Source organism: Girardinichthys multiradiatus, chromosome 8 (assembly GCF_021462225.1).
Source record: "Girardinichthys multiradiatus isolate DD_20200921_A chromosome 8, DD_fGirMul_XY1, whole genome shotgun sequence".
Classification (NCBI taxonomy): Eukaryota; Metazoa; Chordata; class Actinopteri; order Cyprinodontiformes; family Goodeidae; genus Girardinichthys; species Girardinichthys multiradiatus.
In genome coordinates this window covers 26,403,342-26,426,362 of record NC_061801.1, presented here as the reverse complement: position 1 = coordinate 26,426,362, position 23,021 = coordinate 26,403,342, and the positions used below count along the sequence as shown (strand labels likewise).

At 38.0% G+C, this 23,021-nt stretch overlaps 1 protein-coding gene across 1 annotated transcript; it reads right to left on the bottom strand.

Moving 5' to 3' along the window:
- Window positions 1-7,168: 7,168 nt before the first annotated feature.
- Window positions 7,169-21,454, bottom strand: LOC124872297 (sodium/glucose cotransporter 1-like). Its single transcript, XM_047372112.1, has 15 exons — window positions 21,283-21,454; window positions 20,415-20,486; window positions 17,520-17,624; window positions 17,355-17,414; window positions 17,161-17,265; window positions 16,973-17,078; window positions 13,631-13,711; window positions 13,308-13,516; window positions 11,474-11,609; window positions 11,259-11,366; window positions 11,020-11,170; window positions 10,773-10,941; window positions 9,538-9,753; window positions 7,956-8,064; window positions 7,169-7,782 (listed from the first exon to the last, which is right to left on the bottom strand). The coding sequence occupies exons 1-15, from the start codon at window positions 21,418-21,420 to the stop codon at window positions 7,568-7,570; spliced, it is 1,980 nt and encodes a 659-aa protein (XP_047228068.1). The 5' UTR covers window positions 21,421-21,454; the 3' UTR covers window positions 7,169-7,567.
- Window positions 21,455-23,021: the final 1,567 nt, after the last annotated feature.

Below are 23,021 nucleotides of genomic sequence, written 5' to 3'. Positions count from 1 at the left end.
CAATTTGTAATCTATTTCATGAGTTGCACCAGTGCCACCTGTAGCAAAACAACCACACTACATGAAAGAGCCACCATCATACTTCACATCTGGAATGGTGAACTCAGGCTCGCAAGCTTCGCCCTTTTACCTTATATGAAATTGAACAATAAATTTGTCATTCCTCTGCCAGATTTAGATTTTAAAGTATTTTCACCCAACCACGAAGTTTATTCCCGTAAAATAATGTAAACAGCATCAGTTTAGAAAAAATCAGTTTTCATTTACAGTTAACAAAAACCGGCAGGCAGTCTGTCATTTTCTATACTGCTGTAGATCAGAGGTCTACGGGCGAGAGGCAGGGTACACCCTGGACATGTCGCCAGTCCATCACAGGGCAACATAGACACACACGACCACAGACACACACTCATTCACATCTATTGGCAATGTAGAGAGACCAGTCGACCTAACAGTCATTCTTTTGGACTGTGGGAGGAAGCTGGAGTACCTGGAGAGAACCCACCCATGCACAAGGAGAACATGCAAACTCCATGAAGAAAGACCCCCAGCCAGGAGTCAAGCCCAGGACCTTCTTGCTGCAAGGTAACAGTGCTACCAACTGCGCCACAGTGCAGCCCTTGATAAAAACAATCAAACTATTTATGCCCTTATAAATAATTAATTGAAAAATATTTATTGGCATTTCAGCAACAAAACTTATAATCAAAGTGTTTGAGGTTGGAAAGCCTGTCTGCCATCACCCTAATGTTTAATTCCTTCCAGAGGTTCTCCATCAGATTCAATTTAGAATTTTAACTGTGCCAATCCAGTCAAAAGAAACATGTTGGAAGAAATCTAAATCTGTATATACTGTATGTAAAGTGGCCACCATAAAAATGACTGGAGACTTTATTTGATATGTTTTTATTAATAAAGGATAAGGGGGTACAGCCACTGACTGGATGGATGATGGATGGATGAATGGATCATGCAACAACAACAACAAAAAAAACTTGAAAATGGTCTATGTTATTGTTTGGAATTATTAATAAGACTATATGCGCACATTTTAAAATAAAATAAAAACTTGGGATTTGTCTTAAAATTTAAGCAAGGCAGTGTGGATGTACTTAAAGGCACCATAAAAATGCATGACAGCCCCTTCTGGTCAGGGGGACTGTCATGAAAGTTCCAGTGCGTTGTCACATCTCGGTTGCTGTGCAGTGTTTTGGAGTGGTTGAATGCTTCAGGCAGCTGGATCTGCACTTTTGCATATTTTTTTCCAGTACCAGTGATGTTTAAATGTAGCTTGATGTGTGTTTGATGTGTTGTTTCAGGTGGGTATTGCAATTTAGTGCAGCGTGAGCTACATACAGCACCCTATTCCTGTTGAAAGGTGCATACGCTGACAAGAAGTTTTGGTTCAGTCCACCTTTCTCCCCAGTAGTTGTATGAGAAACATCAATGATCCCTTATAGCAATGTTTAATGATAGCTGGGAGACCTCTTTGTTTTGTTGTTGTGTCACTTTTTAAAATTGTGCTGCAGAACTTTGCATTGCACACTTAGTTCTGCACATGAACATTCTGCATGTGTTCAGGTATAAAACAATGCTGTATTTATTTGATGCATGTGCGTACCAAAATGACAGGGCTGTAGCGGTTATTTATGTACAATGTACAATCATGTGGTGTGTTGATTTGATGGTGTGACCCAATACTTTTGGCAATACAGTGTACCTGAACTGATATAATCTATGATGGCCTCAGAGATTTAGCTTTACCTTCTCAACTGGAACACAATAATGCTGAATAATGCTGATTAGTGGAGGAATATTATGACAACATAAATGTGTAGTGAGGTTTCTTAACCAGTAAGAGGCGCTGGTGTCTCAGCAGTCTTTGCCACGCTCCAACGTACAAGTATGTGTATTGTGAATCTCAACTTTAACTGCTGGTGGCTATTTGTTAAGATTTTCCCTGCAGTTTAATTCAGGTAGTGTACTACTGCATTGTCTGTGAGACTTTATAAATAAATGTGAACATTTTAACTAAAAATCCTCCCATAGCCATCCTTTACGTCAATATAAACATTTTAAAGTCCTGCATTTCTTTACTTCCTTACAACTCACAAAAGCACTGTAAGTTTATTCATATACCACATCAAAAGTTTTAACCAGATATTAGACCTTTCTCTGAAACCATAAAGTTACCACTACCCGATTATGTCCAATGATAAATTATCAAATTTGTAAAACTTCAGCTTTTTTGTCTCTGACATTACAACTATACTAAAAAGTCAAGTAATACATAATGTTTAGATTTATACTCACCCTGAGCTCTGAAGCAATCTCATTCAGCCATAGTTTTTGTTAAGTCTATGTTTTTATCAACTTCATCACTTTGTCATACCTGCTCTTGGAAAACCAGTCTGTCTTTCTGTGTTTCTTGTCTTTTTCTCTCTATACACAGTACTACTCCCTGCAGTACATAACAGCCTAAAACAGCTGTTTGAAAATACAATACTACATTAAATCAAGACTTATTTAATAATATCAAAACTTGGGGTCAGTTCACCACTTGCCATATAGGATGTCTAGTTATCATTACAAAACAATATAAATAAATTTAAAGATGACTGTCTCTGTCACAGGTTTTATACTGTAAAAACATTAATAAACGTTGTGCGCTGAGTAGGCATAACATTTTAACATTTAAGCCAAGAACAAAAGTTTTGGCTAAATTAATGAAAAAGGGCAGTGAATCTTGCTTGCTGTTTTTGTTTGCAAGATTGCCTGGTAGTTCGGTCTTGGGTTCGAATCCCAGCCTGGGAGCCTATCCAAAAATATGCTCGTACTCGTACTGGTCGTCTTCCGCTTTATCTGGGACCGGGTCGTGGGGGTAGCAGACTCAGCCGAGACACCCTGACGTCCCTCTCCCCAGACACCTCCTCCAGGTCCTCCGGGGGGAGACCAAGGCCGTCCCAGGCGAGCCGAAAGACTTAGTCCCTCCAGCGTGTCCTGGGCCGTCCCCTGGGCCTTCTCCCGGTGGGATGTGCCTGGAACACCTCCTGAGGAAGGCATCCAGGAGGCATCCGGAATAGATGCCCGAGCCATCTCAACTGGTTCATCTCGATGTGGAGGAGCAGCGGCTCTACTCCGAGCCCCTCCTGGATGGCCGAGCTCGTCACCCTATCTCTAAGGGAGCGCCCGGCCACCCTACAGAGGAAGCTCATTTCAGCCGCTTGTATCCAGGATCTCGTTCTTTCGGTCATGACCCAAAGTTCCTGGCCATAGGTGAGGGTAGGAACGTAGACCGACCGGTATATCGAGAGCTTCGCTTTTCGGCTCAGCTCTCTCTTCACCACAAGACCGGCACAGTGCCCCCATTACTGTGGCAGCCACACCGATCCGTCTGTCGATCTCCCGCTCCATTCTTTCCTTGTCGTGAACAAGACCCCGAGAAACTTAAACTGCTCGACTTGAGGCAGGAACTCCCCTCCAACCTGAAGAGGACAAGACACTCTCTCTCTCTCTCTTCCAAAAATATGCATGATAGATTATTGGTCTCTCTAAAATATCCTCAGGAGTGGGACCATGTGTGCATGGTTGTTTGTCCTGTGTGTCTCGGTGTTGCGATTGAATGGCGACCTATTCAGGATTTACAACATCGCTCGCCCGTAGACTGCTAGAGATAGGCACCAGCTCCCCCGCGACCCTGTACTGAAGAAGTTGGTATAGAAAATGTCCACTTGTATTTTTTTATGCCACACTTCATGTGAGGATAAAAAGAAGTCAAGCTGAGGCCACCTTTATAAGCTGTTCTCAATATTAGAGCTACTCTATTTTCACAAAAACAACAAAAAGACACGGACAAAGAAGAAAAAGTTGCATTTTCCTGCGAAAATACAGTGTGAATGATATAGGCTGAATTCTTGCGCTGAAAACTGTGTGAAGAGGCAAAAGTCAACTGCAGACAACTTGCTGAAATGTAATGAATTAGCATAGATATTAGAAGAAAAAAAAGTGTCAGCTGATCCACTTAAATAGGAAGACTGCCACAATCTGATGTTACTTCAAACGTACATGTTACTCCAAACAGGTTTTAAAATGTAGAAACTGAGAGACACTGCAACCAGAGAAGCTGAATGAGTGTAACATTAGAAGCAAATTGCATGAAATGATTAACTGTTCAAACATTTTTGAAATGTAAAAACAGACAAAAACATTTGAAAAAGCAACAATGAGCCTCGAGTAGACAAAATAAATGGCATAAAATTAAGCAAAAATATAGCCTAACTAGCTGAAGTCAGTCCTAAAGTATGTTAAAAAGGTAAACAATGGCAGAAATAGTTAAAACCACAAGAAAGAACTTCCAGCAGATAAGCTGAAGAAACACGAATGTAAACTAAACACTACCCAAGAAGCAGAAGTCAGTGTAAACACAGTTGGCAGAAACGTAAAGAAAGAAAGAGGACAAATAGAAAGGAGAGAAAGAGACAGAGGACACATAACAGCAGTATATAAGCTAAAATTAGCTAAAATGCTAATGCTGTCTAAAATGGTAATCGTAGCTTGTTGGCTGACGCTAGCACGTTGGCTAACTCACTAGGATGTTAATTTAGCTTTACCAGTGAATATTAGCTATAATGCTAATGTAAGCTGGATTGCTAACATTAGCGTATGGGCTATCACTAGCATGTTAACTAACATTAACTTAGTCCATCTTTAAAGGTTACAACAGAGAATACGTAAAACTCTAAATTGTCCCTTAAAATTAATCACTGTTGTCCATAAATTGTGTATCAGTGCAGCTGTAAGTACCTAACACAAAATGACTGTCATTTTCTTGCCTCCCTGGGACTAATAAAGATGGTCTCATAGGTCACAGGACAATAAGTGGAACTGAAAAACTAAATTTCATTTAATTTACACTAAATGTGTTAGAAATGTTTTTATCTAATCCTGAAACCTATTCTTTACTATAGAGGGGCCATTATGTATAGCAATTCTCAATTCGGCCACAAGATGGGGCTCCAACAAAAAATGGAAAGGTATGGCCCATGACTTTAAAGCTCCAGTCACACACACAGGTGCTGAGAGAGAGAAAAAACAGACAGAGGGAGCAGACAGGCAGACAGAAGGGTAAAGAGAAACATAAAGAGACAGAGGAGAGAAAGAGAGGACAGAAAAACACAAAGAAAAGAACACACACACACACACACACACAGGTGCAGCGTCCTTTTGCTGCACGTCACTCTCCCTCTCCCCCTGCCTTGCCTTACCTTTTTAACATTATGGATCTGTCTAGGAGGTGTGACGATGAAAACAGTCAATCATTTTGAATTTTTTTTTATTTTAAGGTTTATGAATAAGGACAGATTTGATACCATGAAACAAACCTACCTCCTGACAAAATGGTAAAAGGTATCAAAACAATTCTTGCACCATGGGTATCAGCAGGCCTTGGTGAACAATCATAGAGATTTTCATGTGTCTACAATAATCTGTCTAGGTGTGACAATGTACAAAACTCAATCATTTTGGTTTTTAATTTGAAGCTGGTTGAAACTGTCTGATTGAAGGACAGAGTTGCTACTCAAACAAGCCAAATTTATGACAAAATGGTAAAAGGTTTCCAAAAAATTCTTGAATTGTGAGCATCGGAAAGGTTTGAAGATAAATTGGCACAAGCCTTATGTCTCAACATCAAACGGTTTAGGAGGTGACAATTCAAAAATGTATGTATTTAATTTCCTGCTCTGAAATTGTGAAATTCCTATTGCTGTCCTATTCGGATCGTCTTGACTTTGAGCTGCTTTTGGGTGACTGGCCAGAAATCCGTGAGTCTCACATCAATGAGTCACATTCGCTGAATCCCAAAAAAAAGTCTACGTTTTGATACATAATTTGTGTAGGAAGAGTAAAAATTCAGCAAGAAAAAATAATTTGTTCAGACCCCCCGAAGATTTTCAGAAAGCTACAATGCATACTGTGGCAGTTGGGAAATTCTGTCATTGGATCACATTGTAAAAATGAAAATTTCAAAGAAGTTGCATAAAACGTAAATGACAATTTTAGAAAAACTGTTACAGATATCAAAAGGTGAATTATTTCAAGATATCCTAATGACTTGTGAGCTGTTTAAAGTTTGAATCGAGTTTCTAGTTTAAAATATGTGGAAGCAGTTAGCTGTCAAACAGCACAAATTTTATTCCAGTAATTTTAATGCAACGTGCATAAAAAGCTGAATATTTTAAAAAGTAAGGAGATATAGGTGTTATGTCCTGAATGAGTTGAATACTACAAAAGCTGAATAGTTAAAAAAGCACAGAAGCGACCAGAATGATAAAGTATAAAGAGAAACAGCCTGTCTCCACGGAAGGAAGAGGACGATCTCCTGGATCTAGGGACTAGTTGTCCCTCTGGGGAATCGGTGCCTGGACCTGGGAGTATAGAGTATGTATGGGGAGTGTGACTAAGTGTACAACGTCCATTGTTGTGTGTCGTTTTGTTGGATGTGTGAGTGTGAGTGTTTTTATGTGTAGGCATGAGGGTGGGAATGTGTGATTGTGTGTGCCTGTTTTTGTGTCAGGTTGGGTCTTGGGTTGCTCCCTCTCATGGATCAGTTTAGGAACACCCTCAAATGTGAGGCCTATTTACCCCCCGGCGGCACTCCCGCTGGTGGCTGGTGTCTTTGCCGGCTGGTGCATTGGTGGTTCTCAGTGCCCGGGGCTGGGTGCCTTGATGTTGTGCCGCAGTGACCACCAAATACATCTTGCATTCATTAGTACTGTGCACTTTTCGGTAACATTGCTGTTATATATGTTTCTGCAGGTGAGAAGCAGTCTTCTAGTATCTTATATTCTCTGCATCCTTATTTCTTTCCTCTATTCTTTTCTCATTCTCTCCCTTTTTTCTTTTTACCGAACCTCTGTCTTTCTTGCTTTTTTTTTCGTTTCAGTCTCTGTGTCCATTTAAATGGAAATGATCCCAAAGCAGTCTCCAATAAAGTTTTTTTTAATTTATATATCAAGCGGAGCATTATAGCATTACTCGTATAGCTCCACTTGTGAAAGTAAACCTGGTGAGCTTCTTCTTGGCACTCAGACAACAATTCGGACTGCTACTCTGCCAGACAGGACATGTCAAAAAAAACAGAGACAAGGAAGAGAGGGGACCAGAATAATAAGGTATAAAGAGCTTTACCGCATTCACACAATTCATCAGTTCATCCAGGTAAATCTACAAATATGATAGGCAGAAGTCAGCAGAACAAATGGGTGAGTTTTTAGGCATCCTCACAGGTTAGATGCGGTAAACCATAGTTTACTGGTTTACTCCAGGTGACAAACAACAGGAAAAGTTAACTTCACAGCAAAATTTTCTGTTAAAAATACACTTTGTTTCCCGTGTGAGATTAGATTGAACAATACAGGAGGAAGGATGCAGCACAGTTAGAGCATTGCCATATATTATTTCTGGGGCTAAGTGCCAACAGTTTGGTCATAATTTAAATCCATGTAAAATCTTGTGACTTTGATATAAATTACAGTATCCAGGATTTCTTAAAGTTGATGGGGTTTGTCTAACCGAAGTATCCGTGAAAGAACACAGCCACACACAGGAGAATGATGGCGTTTATGTTGACAATGTTCTTCCAGAGAGGCTTCTCTGATGTGTCTGTGAGCTTTTTCTTCAATTCTGCCTCCTCCTCTGGACTCAGTTTTGGTGCTTTTGTCTCCTCCAGTCCGCAGAAGCACATGAGTGCTTTCTTGCAGAAGCCTGGTTTCTCCTCAGGTTCTGGAATACGGGGAAAGACATTTTTGTTTAAAAATAATTAAAGAAAAAAAACCCTGCCAACTCAAACACATCTTTAAAACAACTTGATCCTTAAAATACTTTCCCTACCAATGAAAATGTATATTTGAAGAATTATCATTACATAAAATGTAAACTATTTGTGTTCTGGATACCTTCATGTTGAAATTTGTTGTCCTCTTCCTCATCATTAACCCAATTATCCGGGTCAATGTCCACTCTTTCCTCCGTACGGTTCCTCAGACTCCAGCACAATCGATACAGCTGGTAGAATAACACAACATACTCTGTGAGAAAAACTGTTTACAGTCCAGGAAAATGTTTAACTACGGCAGCACAAACCGTGCGTTTTATTGGATTTAAAGGAACAAAGTAAATACAGTCTCTGCTGGCTTTGTCCAAATAACAACAGGACCCATTATTATAACACATTTTTCCTACAGTGCTGTGAAAATAACATTTGTTCCCTTTTACATTTATTCTGTTCTTGCGTTTTAAATCAAATGTCATCAGATTTAGACAGCCTGATTAAATACAAACGCCTTTATCAAATGATGGATTTATTTATCAAGAAATAAGAGCTATCCACTCAAGTTGACCAATGTGAAAATATAATCTTGAAAATAACTGCTAACCAATACAGAACCCAAAGCCCTGTCTCTCATCTCATCTTCCCACATTTGTTGATTAATGTAAAAAATATTTTGGAAAATATTTTGTCAACTGGCAAGAGAAAAGAAAAACTTTCTGGAAGACGTGCAGCCTGTTATTTCTTGCATAAAACTATAACACAGCATTTTAGGAAAACATAAAAACAAAGGTCAAGCATGGTGGTGGTAATGTGGTACTTTAGGGTTGCATTGTGGTTTTCAGGACCTGGACAATTTGATGAAATTTATGTAGGCAAGTATTCATTTCTCTAGCAGAAAATCCTAAAGACGGGTTTGGGTTTCTACACCAGGACAGTGATTTAAAATACAGCAGCAAGTGTATTTCTAAATGGCTGAAAATGTGTTTTTTTTGTTTTTTGATTAGGCTAGTTAATGTTGAGCTTGAAGCTAATGGAGACGCTGAAGCATGACCTTAAACAGGCCGATCATGCTTAAAAATCCTTCAGCATGGCTGAAATAAAACAAGTCTACAAAGAAGTGTGGAGTAAAATTCTTCAAAAGATATGTAAAACGCTTATTTCCAGTTCTTTCAAACGCCTATGGTAGTTGTTGGCACCGTAGGAGGGAAAACAAATTATTAGCTTAAAGGGCAAGTCATTTGTTCACATAGAGCCAGTACAGGTTTTACCGATTTCTTCCATTAATAAAAATTTATTTGTCATTTGAAAATTGTCTTTTGTATTCATTCAGGTTATTTTTAACATTAAAATATGTTTGATTATCAAAAAGCAAAAACAGAAGAAATCTGTAAGGAAGTAAATACCTTTTTAAGACACTGTATGTTATGTTGCATTTGGTTTAACATCTTCTTCTGTCTACTTTGTAAGTGGGAACTACATGGCATGAAACCTAACTTTCTTTTGCTTTGTCATGCTAAAATGACTGTAAAATTAATAATAAGCTGAATATTATCCAACGATAAGTAAAAATATACATTTGAATTTGTGCAGGGAGTTCATGGTCCATTTCTACTAAATGACGTTTGCAGTGGAGCATCTTCCTAAGAGCAATTACTGATTTAGAAAGTTTAAGCTTAAGCTAGCCTTATCTCCCAGCTGTCACGTACATGCTTGTCATCGATGGGCTGGGTCATTAGGGAGACTCCAACTATGATGATGCAAGAGACAAGAAACAGGATCATCCCAAAGTAGAGGTAGTGCACTCCACAGATGATGTCAGGACAATTACTCGGGTTATTGCAACTCCCTGTCCCGTATGCAAACTCTGTGATCATCCTGGATAATCCTATTGGCAGGCCAATGATGAGTCCATAAAAGGCACCCTGATAAAAAAGAAATAAGAAAGTTAACATGGAAAGGCTTTATCAAAATAAGCTACTTACTGAGGTTTGCTTTAAATCAGTACTTCTTATCAGTTATCTTGGAATGACTGCTGTAACAATAAACTTGGCTTGACACAGAAGCTAAAACAGGTAAAAAAAACTCACTCTGTCAAAAGATAACAAAATCCTCCCTCAACACAACATCTTTGGTTAATCTAAAACCAACTTTTGTTCATTCTTGTAAATGACAGTATCCACACATGTTTGGGTGGTGTTTGATCACGAAAGAGTCACTACAGAAGGCCCGGTGTAGCTGAGTGAAATAAACTCCATAGGGTGCATAGTGTGTTGAGGTCCACTTTGGAGAAAAACATTGTTGTAAATGTTTAAAATATACAAGATCTTCATCATATATAAAGAACACTGAAAATGAGTGTTATTGAACAAATTGTGGTGGCACTGAAAGGCATCCTGATCAGTTACCCAAAGCCTGAAATGCATGGAGGCGCTCCAAGTAAGCCAGATTTGACAAAACAAGTCCGTTTGGTCTCTCTAGACTGAGCTTTCCTGGGGAGACTGAAAGGTTTGATCCCAGAATGGAACACATTATTTGGTCTTCTTTCTTAAATACTGAGAACACTACCTAGGTCTGCACACCATAGGCATGGTCCGTGTCCTCCATGCAATATTAAAGAGGCATATCAACCATGACATGTCTACAACGTGCAGAACTTTTGGCACTTGGGAGAAATCTCTGCCAGGAACCTTTTTAAGCCACCTTATCATGGTAATGGACCCCCTTCTCCTGAGGCCTAAAATGCTGCCTTCTCTGTGGACAACAAGATGGCCAGATTCACGGAATCATTGAAATGCTTTTTCTACCACCTGGTGGTATCTTCAGTTCAGGTCCGCCTGCCCCAAACCAAATAGTGTCAAATGGTCCCTGTTTTTGCTATGCTGCCAAAGGCAATGTTTCTGTTAAGACAACAACAGCAACTCTGAACTAAAAGGAAACTCACAGATTCATTAACTCTTTTACAAAAGATGGCGAGCATGAAGACGGCGGCCACAGGTGGAGTAAGATAGCTGGTGATTGACTGGATGTAGTCATAGAGTTGACCACTCTGGGCTGACTGCACCACAGGGATCCAGGCTATACTTATTCCAATCAGGACCAAGATAAACACCCTGCAAAGTTAAAATAAGAGCCACGGAGGTCAGAAATGCAAATAGTAATCATAATAGCACAAATTCAAACAGTTTTACCTGCCAGCAATCATCAGTTCCCTCTCTTTGGAATAGGGACGGATCTTAGTATAGATGTCCATGGTGAAGAGAGTACTAGCACTGTTAAAAACTGAGGTAAGGGAGCTCATTAGAGAGGCCATCATCACAGACAGCATCAAACCCCTCAGACCTAGAGAGACACAGATAAAAGTAGAAGAAAATGAAAAGAAACAAAATTTTTGGTTCAGACTGTAAGACAATATTCTTAATCCACCTACCATTGGGCATAAGATCAACCACAAGTTTGGGATAGGCAATGTTGGTGCATCCTACAGTAGCTCCACAGTATTTTTGACATTCATCTGGGTCCACACATGCCACCACATCTGAGTTACATGTTTTAAGAAATAGTTTAAGCTTTACAGGTGTTTTTTGTCAGTTTTGTTTTTTTCAGTCCTCACAAGGAAAAATACTTGAAAACAACGAAACACACCAGAATACAAGATCCTGCTTATCATTCCAGGAAAAACCATGAGAAACATTGGCAACAGCTTCAGGTAGCCACACAAAATGCAACCTCCTTTAACATGAGAGAGATTCTTGGCTGAGAGGCAACGCTGGACAATCACCTGAAGAAAAAGATCACGCATTGAAGGCAAGTAGGCATTAAATATAATCACAAAAGCAAACTATCAATACTATTCAATATCAATACTACTGTGATACTTAATGCTTCCAAGGTTTAAAGGAAAATATCAAGCAATTTAGCAGAGCTGTTGCTTGCTTACTTCATTGTAGGCTGTTCGCTCAAAAGAATTAAAAAGCTATTTGAATAAATTGTGATGGATTTTGGTAAAAATGCCTGTAAATGTATAACCATTGCTGCAAATGCAACATTAAGTGAGCAGAGAAAGGACAATTTCATATTGAAAATTGAGCCAAATGGTGATGAATCATTTAAATTAAGCCATAAGTTGATAAATGACAGTGTTGGAAATGTGGGTAACGTCTATAAGATGCACTGAACATTTCTTATCCTTTGTCAACAATAAAAATAGCATAGCAGATGTGGCTATTGACAGGCTTTAGATTGCACAATATGCCCACTTACCTACAGCTTTGTTAGTTCTACAGTGTCTGACAGGTGCAAACGCCCAGCAAAAGAATGAAAACATGCTGCAAAAACATGAATGATATAAATTCCATCATTCATTAATGATTCAAACTCCAAAACACAAAAACATGAAAAAAGTGCAATAGAAAACACTGCAAAAAAGTGCTGCATCACAGAAAATTGACAGAAGCAAAAGGGAAAATGCTGCAAATATGAAAATAACAGCTAGTTAAGAAAGCTACAAACTTACACCACATAATGGAAGTGCACCAGAGTCAACCACCAAGCCACATGGGACCAGACCCTCAGTAAAGACATTAACAGGACTTCTGAGGAAACTTGAAGGTAGGAAAGAAAATGTATATTTTCCTTTATATCTTTTTTAAACAAGTGCTCATAATATTTTACAATATTATAGAACAGCAGCATATCAACATTGATAATATTAGTGGTTGACTTCTTCTAGTGGTCTGGTGCTTTTGCATTTTGTGGAGCAAGTTTGGAGTGTTTTTCAACTTGCTGTTGTTTTTGCAATTTGCTGTTGTTTTCATATTTGCAGCATTTTCCCTTTTGCAGCATTTTTCTGTTTCATTTGGTTTTATGTTTGTGTGTTTGCTTCATTCCTGAATAATGAAGCTTGCATCATTCATATGTTCATTCATGTGCAGCGCGTTGTCGCCATTTGCTGCGTGTTTGCACCGGTCGACCACCGTAGATTTCCATGAGAATGTTGTTACTTTTAAATAGATTGCACAAAAAGCACTTTGACCATTTTGACACATGTGTGTATACTATGTGAGTATAAATCACATTTAGTTTGTTTTACATTTACTGTCAGATCAAAGCAAAAACAGGATACTAGTATTTGTTAACTGAAGAATTTGTCTCCAGCAACTAAAGGTTCAAGAAATGCATTAGGTTAGCAAAATAATTTTTAAATAATTGCAATACAGATCATGGATCATGATTTTACCCTGAAGGGTTGTTATATGACATGGCTCTTCACTATCTTTTGGCAACCTAAGACTGCCTCAGTGATTCTGTTCAAAACAGGCGAGATAAAAAGAGCGTGAATATGACAACGGTTATGTAAAAATCAACTGGATGTGTTTATGGCCTTGGATTGTTTCTGGTATGTAGTAAAACCTGTTACTGAGTCAGTGGAAGTAAAGTATCCACACAGTCAAAGGTAGAGTTTGTATTTTTTACTGACCTGATCTGAGCACCAGTACCAGGTAGCCTGAATGGTGAGTCCAAACACCATGCCAGGCCAAGGCAAGTCTCCAGTTAATGGATCTCTGAAAAGGTGGAAGGCGTCTGACCGAGGCTGGTAGCACTTTTCGCTGATGTTACCGGTGATTGAGGGAATTGCAGTCATGTAGCGATCGTGGACATTTTCATAGCCCCCCACTTCATTGAAAGCTGAGGATGGATGGGGGTTGGACTGATGCTTACTCTTCCTTTTCTCAATAATGTGGCAATAAAACCATTTGTGGGTGCAAGGTAACATGATAAATAAGGATTATTGAATATTACCAAAACCCATGAGAATGAAGGATCCAGTAACCATAATGACGGTCTGTAAGGTGTCTGTGTATATCACTGCCGCCAGTCCACCTGAGATAAAACATGACTTTAGCATTCTGTAAGGTGTTTTATAAAAAATTATAGACTAATCTACAAGAGAGAACAAGGTTATCTTGTCGTTATGTAACTGTTCTTTTATTACTTGTCTTGTAAAACGTATATTTATGTGTGTGTGTATTATTGCAGTGCAACAACTTTTGGCTATTCAAGACTTATCACAGTCCATTGGTAATTAACTACCAACTATGACAGGCAATTTTGATATAAAATCGGCTCCGTATGACTATCTGCAATTACATTCTGAATTTCTAAAAATGAGTTTTGACTAGTCACGACTACATTTTGTCTTTTCAGAATGACAATTTAAGATTTTTGCATTTACATACTGACTAGAAGGAAGAACAATTCAAGATATCTTCAATCATATTTTGACAGATATCACAGAAATGACATCACTGGATTCGTCATTTGAAGGATCACACATCCATAGTAACAATTCAAGAAACCTCAAGCTAATTATGACTTGTCAAAATTCCATTTTTCAATATCAGAGATCTGATTGTTCCATATGTTCCTAACAGGGCACTTCATTCTCAGACTGCAGGTTTACTGGTGGTTCCTAGAGTCTCCATAAGTAGAATGGGAGGCAGATCCTTTAGTTATCAGGCTCCTCTCCTGTGGAATCAGCTCCTAGCTTTAGTCCGTGAGGCAGACACTCTGTCTACTTTTAAGGCTGGGCTTAAAAATTTCCTTTTTGATAAAGCTTATAGTTAGAGTGGCTTGGTTTATCAGGGAGGGAGCCTTCCTCCCTCCCTGTTGGTTGGAGTAAGGAGGAGTCAGGGGTAGCTTAAACCGGCTCAGTTATGGTTGAGGTGCAAACACACCCTCCATTTCTGCTACCTGTATGACCCCTTCTCTTTTCCAATGGTTATAATCAGTCTGACAGAGGGAGGTATCCCAATCCTTGTGGTTTTTAGTATAACAATGAACATCAGTGGGACTCTTTGGGGGGTTCCTTGAGACAACATTGTTGTAAATAAGCGTCGTTTAACTAAATAATCTGAACTGAAACTATCTGTGTAGTTATGCTGCTATAGGCTTAGGCTGCTGGAGGACATAACGACCACTTTCACCCTCTTCGCAACATTCTCACACTACTCTCCAATTTTGCATTATTTGCTGTTATTTCAGCTTTTAACTTTGTTCTCTCTATTCTCTTCCTAGAAGCTACACCTGGCCTGGCTCTGTGTCTACATGTGACCCCTTTCTGGAGGGGGGAGTCGTCCGAGCTTCTGCTGGCAACAACTTAATGCCCACCTTCTACCGATGATCCACATAGCCCTGTCTTTTAGTGTTTAACCCTTTCTCTCTCCTAGACATGGCGATTGACTGAGCTTAACTGTAACAAACTCTATGTGCTCTCTTTCAGACTCTAACCTTGAAAACTGGCTCAGAGTTCAACTGTTCTTTCTTTCTAGGTGAAACGACTAAAGGAGCTACATCCATTAACATTTACTTTTCCTTCCCATAGAAAGTACTCCTGGATCAGTGCTTCTGTGTTATTTTTGTGTCTCTGCTCTGTTCTCTCAAACCCCCAGTTGGTCGTGGCAGATGGCCGCTCACACTGAGCCTGGTTCTGCTGGAGGTTTCTTCCTGTTAAAAGGGAGTTTTTCCTCTCCACTGTCGCTACATGCATGCTCAGTATGAGGGATTGCTGCAAAGTCAACGCCAGTGACTGTCTACTGTCTCTACATGTTCATCCAGGAGGAGTGAATGCTGCAAGTCAATGACTGGATGCAATCTACTGGGTTTCCTTAGACAGAAAAACTTTTTATCCAATTTGAATAAATAACTAACTCCGACTGCACTGTTCAATGGTTAGGATTAATTGGAATGTATGTACCTGACTGTTGTGAAGTGCCTTGAGACAACATGTGTTGTGAATTGGCGCTATATAAATAAAACTGAATTGAATTGAATATCTAAATTAAATAAATTACACGTAAGGCCCCCTTGTGCTGCTACTGAGCTGTCCAAACTGTTGCCTGCAGAAGTTTGGGTGGATGCAATGGTGCTAGCTGTTTTCGAAAACATGTCAGAAGATGCCACACTATTGAAAGAGTTCAGCAGTATGGAGTATCTGGAGAATGTAAGTTTTGTTTACTTTAAGGCTACTTAAGAAACATACTCTCTACTGACACATATCTTTCTATGACCACCCTATTGTGACCCAGGGAGGCGCTGTTGCTTTTCCATACCGAAACTTGGCCTTAAAGAAAAAGATGTTGCTCCAAAAGTTATGCTAATAGTTTGGTGGCAACAGATGTGACAATACTGTTCAGTGCCAAGTTTTTGTCAAATATGTCTCTGAAGTCTTAAAATAGCTTAAAATCAACCTTTAAAAGATAACTCACCTGTGTCTAATTATTGAAGTAGGTTTTGCTGTTGCATGTTGCAACACTAAAAAACATTAAAAACATGAGAATCTGAGTTTGACTGCCATGACATTGCAGATCACTCACTAGCAAACGCCAGTAAGGCTAAAATGTCTTATCAACTTGTTGCTAAAATGACACATAAATCTGGGAAGTTTTGACTAGACAGAATAATAATTTAAGATATCAGTAATATCATTCTGATATCTTAACTTAAAATATCTGAAATTCAAAGGCCATCTAGATAAAGAAATTTGACTAGTCAACTGTACAGTTTTAGATATCTCTTACTTAGTTTTGCCTAGTCATTATTTTATATCTGCAATTTAATTTGCACTAGTCAAATCTTTCAGGTATCTAAAAATACATTTAAGATATCTTGAATAATGAGGTAATTTAAGATATCTTTAATTGGAATTATGACTAGTTAGAGCAAAAAGCAAGATAAATCAAATTTACTTTATGACTAGTCATAATTTAATTGTTGATATTTTAAATATTCGTTTCAGATAGTCAGTGTATCTCCATACAGGTTAATGGTAAATCTGATGTCATTTATACTAGTCAGAATGTAATTAGAGATATCTTAAATTGGTTTGCCTAGTCAAAATATAATTAGAGATACATTAATTATCTATTAGGCCTAGTCATAAATGGATTTCAGACATCTGGAATGTGTGGTGAAGCCGGTTTTATGGTAAAACGGTCTGCCATACACCAGCATGCTCCGGATTAGCCAGGAAAGGAGGAGTTTTCTTAGGGTGTCATTTACATAAATATGACTTCTTTTTAGCCTGAGTTTATGAGGAAAATATTGATCTCTAAAAGGAAAGTGATTTTCTTCCTGAGGACGGACCTGTGACGGTGTACAGTGCAGTGATTGCCAGTAGAGCGATAACAGCAACGTAGATATTCAGTCCAAGAGCCTGCTGGATAAAAATGGCACCAGAGAACATGTCGGCCTGGAGGGAGAATGAAAACATGATTTACTTCAATCTGTTGCATCCATTGTGGAAAGGAAAAGGTTTTACGGAACAAACTTACAGAGATTTTTGTGAAGATGTAGAGGAAGAGGGAGAGCACAGAGAGATAGATGCGAATTCGCTGTCCTCCGAACCTCTTCTTCAAGTACTCAGGCATGGTGACAACCTAAACAAATTCACTTATATTTTGATTATTCAAAGCACATCAACTATAATGGATGCTCTTTTAAACAGAAAATATGAGTCTTGTGTTACCCCGGCTTTGATGTAGATTGGTACAAAGAGCCATCCTAGAATAACGACAACAATAATAGCCTGGAACACACAAAAATCCCCAAAACATGGAATTCATCAATTCAGAAAATGTTCACGTCAGAGCTATCTTACCTACTTGTTAAGTTGACAGAAAATATTACTCACGTTCCATTCAAATCCACTAACGGCTATTCCAGCAGCCGCACCAGTACCGGCGATCCCTACAAAGTGGCCGCTGCCAATGTTGCTGGCAAAGAGCGACGCTCCGATCTGTAAAAAAAATGTTTTGTCTCATATACGAAGGTATACAACAGTTACAAAATACCAGATGATTTGCTCTGCTAGTTCGGATTTATAAAACAAAATGTTACATGATTAACCCTTTTTTAAGTACACAGGATCTAATTGTCCAATGTAACTCACAGTCTTTGATAAAAGCCAAATAATTTTTGTTGCCAAGATTAATCACTCAGCTAAAGATTATTTTGTCCTTATAGGGTCTTACGTTTGGGTGTTTACAATCGAGATAAAAAATATGTTCATCAATAAATCAATAGATCAGTAATTCAGAATTGAATCAAAAAGTTGTCTCAATTATTCATCAGTAACTCATTACAAACAGAAAGATACAGTGCATTAGTTTTTGTTAATTTTTAGGATTATCGCTTACTGCTAATGAAAATTTTGGTGTGTTAGATAATTCAAATATTAAAAAAGAGCAAAGAAAATATTTTTAATGCATAAATGGTATATGCGTTTAATATATTGTTTGGACTGCATGAAAGCAGAGTGGCCCGGAGGAGATGAGCTTTATATTGAACATACACTTTTTACCCTTTGGTTCCAAAACTGTACCTCTTTTAAAAGTGTAATAAAAATGTAATATTCTTTTTTGCTTTCTTTGCAACAAATCTTTTCAACAACTTTAGACCTATCCATAGATATAACATTTTTCAGATTTTTCAAATCTTTTATATATTTTATGCCCTTTTTGTCCAAAAAAACCCTGATTTCTTGAAGGGGAAGAACACTTAATATACAAAATTTTCCAAAACTAATCACCAAAGTCAATTATTTTTTATGTGGGTGTGGGAGCAATGAGAGTTTAATGCAAAAACTTTAACTTCTTACCCTTATGTCCCAAAATGGTACCTCTTTGAAAGTTTAAAAAAAAATTAGATACATTTTTTCTTTCACTTTCACTTGCATCAAATCTTTTCAACACCTTCAGATCTATCCATATATATATGAGGTTTGTCATATTTTGTAGGTCTTTAATAAGTTTTCATGCCATTTTCATGCCATCCAAAAAAAACTTGATCTTTGAAGGCAAAAACACAAACAATATAATATTTTCCAAAAAAATAAATACTAAAGTGGAATATTTCGGGTGTTACAGCCTTGAACTGGTCAAAAATTGACAACAATATTGATTTTGATGCATTACTATTTGTGGAGCATTGATCGTTATTATACAATTTTACACTTTTTACGCTTAGGTCCTAAAACATACATCTTATAAAATTGTAATAAAAATGGAAAATTAAAAAAATGTTTTACTCTTACAGCATAGAATCTTTTCAATACCTTCAGACTAAACCACAGATATTAAGCTTTTTATATTTATTCATATTTTTTAGGATTTTTGCCATGCATTCACGACTCAAAGCATAAATCACAGATTACAGTAAGGTTCATTTTGCATGCATGTGCTACACATCAGGCACACTAGTTCCATACTGGACCTTCCAGAAAGCAGAGACAGTGTGTCTTCACTTTCTGAAAGGTCCTGGCTGTGGTTCCTTCACAAACCTGTAAGTTTGTGAAGGAACTTCTGCACTTCACAAACCTACAATAGTCTCCTGGAGAAATGTCTGCAAACCGCAGGCTGCAAACTATTCTCACAGAAGGTGGACCTGCATAAACATGGGCTGCCACACATTCAATAAGAGAATGGAGTCTCTCTTTTTAAAGAAAACACAAACAAAGCCAACTTGGCTTTTACATCTTCAACTTACACACACATATACACACAAAAACAGAAAAAAACCCTGCTTGATATCTTTCCCAACACATCAAGACTATTTTTGTCGTGCTAAACATTTTTTTTTCCATGCATTTTCAAAAGTAAGAGAACCATGTTCCCCTATCTGTGAAGAAGTGATGGTGCCTGCAGTAATTTAAGGGGGTCATCACACCTAAAACCAGTTTTCCCTGTATTTTCAAGGTAGAGGCTTAGATTATTTTGGGTTCATGGGAAACGTAATATAAAATGCCAGGATTACAGTGCATCAAAAATGTGTGGTTGTAATGGGTGTCAATGGGACCAAAGGTAAAGAGTGCTCTTGTTCTACATATCTTGCAATTAAATAGATATAGAAATTTTAAAAATATAAAGTAAATCCTGGCCTGGTTTCATAGAATTGACTTTTAAGCTGACTGAGATATTGAGAATCAAAAAGAACATATGGGCAGAAAGTAAACGTTTGGTCCCCCAAGGTGCCTCAAGGGTCAATAGTGGTCTTCAACTCATCTACAATGTTGAGCCTGGTGCCTCTAAAATGTATCTCCATAGATTCTCTATGTGGTTCATGTCAGGTGGGTTTGCTGGCCAATCAAGCACAGAAACACCATGGTCATTGAACCAACTTTTGGTACCAAGTTGCGCTGTAAAATGAAATCAGCATCTCCATAAAACTTGTCAGCAGAAGGGAGCCTAAAACTTCTTTGAAAATGGCTGAGCTACTTTTGTTGGGATAAAAACAATGGACCAACACCAACAAATGACAACAAACCCAAACTCGGGTTCTGTGCCTCTCCACTCTTCCTCCAGACTCTGGGCTTTACAAGTGAGGTCCAAAATTTACTTTGATTTCTTAAATTAACTTTGGGCTGCTTCACAACGGTCCAGTCTTTTTTCTCCTTGGCCCAGGCAAGAAGCTTCTCTGGCTCAGGAGCGGCTTCACAGAAGTTATGCAAAAGCTGTTGCTCATGTCCTAACCAAGCAGCCAAATCTTTGCAGTGATAATGTTTTTTCTTATTTTGTGGTAAGATACCCACCAGCCACCACACCATACTCCTCCCTGCAAGGAAGAAGCCACCCACAGTGGATCGATTGGTGCGGACCATAGCCTGTAAAAGGACAAGGGAAAGTCTTAGCAAATACATAAATCTCTGCAAAACACAACTAAGTTCTGCAGTTTCAACGCTATGTTAGTAAGCAGCACAAAACCCAGGAAAATAGTTTGTGTAATGCAAAAGTTGTTTGAACTGAAACATTTGTGTATCAGGTTGCTGATTAAGGGATAAAATACAAAGAGTGCAGATTATCAGGACATTCCTTAATGTTTCAGTTCTGTGAAAAAATGTAGCTAAATTGTTTGTTTTTTTGGGGGTTGGGATGGGCTGGATATATGCAAGAAAAGAGGCCAGTTTGCTATACATATTAATGCAGCAAAAATGTGTCGACCTAATATATATTTGTAGACCTTAATATAAAATATCAAACATAATATAAAGATATGCAGCTGAATAGTAAGTTTTCTAAATAAAACAATAAAAGGAGTAGGAAGTGGTGAATTATAGCCTTTTACTCCAAAACACTGAATGCCAATTACTAATGGTCTACTCAGAGAGATGCAGATATAATTTTTTTTCACTTTATTAAGATATTTATATTTGTTCATATTTGTTCATAATTACACAATTTGTTAGAGTGTTAAAACTGCTAGCACAATTCAATAGCAAATGTATGAAGGGAGTGCAGATTATCAGGACACTCCTTAATGTTTCGGTTCTGTGAAAAAAAAGTAGCAACATCTTTTGTTTTACCTGAATCAGGCAAACTATATAAAACATTTACATATAAAACATTTACATTACATTTGTTTTTTGTTCCAATTTGCTTAAAACCGTTTGCAACACTCACCCAAACTCCCACAACTAAAACAATCAGAAAGTAAATGACAATAACAGAGATGTCTGCTGGATTGTTGAGAGCCGCTGTGGGGGATTCATCTTCTGTGTTATTTGAAGTGCGAGAGAATCCAAAATAATCCCAGACCATTTTGCTCAGTGGAAGTGTAGGACAGAAAGGCTGGAGTAGTCAGTCCACTGTTACTGAAACACACACACAACACTTACCTTTATATCTTCTGTGTGTGTGTGTGTGTGTGTCGTGTGTGTGTGTGTGTGTGTGTGTGTGTGTGTGTGGGAGGGGGGGGGGGGGGATACAGTGGGGGGTTGGGGGTGGTGGGTGGGGGTGGTGGATATATGCGAGAAAAGAGGCCAGTTTGTGGGCCAGTTTGCTATACATATTAATGCAGCAAAAATGTGTAGACCTAATATATATGTGTAGACCTTAATATGAAATATCATACATAATATAAAGATATGTAGCTGAATAGTAAGTTTTCTAAATAAAACAATAAAAGGAGTAGGAAGTGGTGAATTATAGCCTTTTACTCCAAAAAACTGAATGCCAATTACTAATGGTCTACTCAGAGAGATGCAGATGTAATGTTTTTTCACTTTATTAAGATATTTATATTTGTTCATATTTGTTCATAATTACACAATTTGTTAGAGTGTTAAAACTGCTAGCACAATTCAATAGCAAATGTATGAAGGGATTCTCATGATAATCTAATACAATAGAGATTTCTTTCATGCCTACAATTGTGAAAAAGTTGTGTATATAAAATACTTATTTTTCCCTGACACGTCTGTTTTTAATCTAAATGAACTCTGCTAAAAATGATTGTGGTTTCACCGTGGCAGTATATAAAACATAACCTCACCTTCAACCCATTGTATGAACAATAAATGCTCTTGATAATCATGTATTGTTTTTTATCTGTTTGTTAATAATTAGCTTTTGGAACAAGAAGGGAAAAAGAAAACCCTCTCCAGCTAGTAATGGCTGTGTCATGAGACGCTAAATGTTTTACTACCTTTTATTAAACTGAAACTGCTATTTAAATAGTCTTTTTGTATAACAAGAATTGCAAGGGGATAAATAGAATATACCTCTTTTCATTTGTTCAGTTTGTAAATTATTAGAATAAAAAAAGTTATTTACACTTTGTCGGCCTGCCTGCCTGTCTGTCTGTCTGTCTGTCTGTCTGTCTGTCTGTCTGTCTGTCTGTCTGTCTGTCTGTCTGTCTGTCTGTCTGTCTGTCTGTCTGTCTGTCTGTCTGTCTGTCTGTCTGTCTGTCTGTCTGTCTGTCTCAGAAAAATTACCATCATGATCTACATGTTTTTATAGATATTGCAAAATATCAACTTCTCTCCAAAGCTATTCTTGAGGTAGATAATCATCAACTAAATAATATTTTGAGCTGCTTTTTAGTTGCTAGTTATTTTAGCTTTTTAGCAGTATCTTCTAAAAACAGTGATGCTAAGCCCACGCTGAAAAACTAAGATTTCCATTCCAATTTTAGAAATTAAATAAATGCACTATTAGCTATAAGTTTAGATTCTTTCTTGTGTACCTTTTGTCTGCCTCACAAAATTATTTACGTGTCATCTGACCCAAACACGTCTTCCTCATGTTTACAGTGTCCCCTAGATGACTCGTGGCAAACTGCAAATGGCTTTCTTCTTGTTGGTCGTCCATGAAGGCCAGATTTGTCCACAGATTCTAACACCTGAATGCATCTTCTAGTT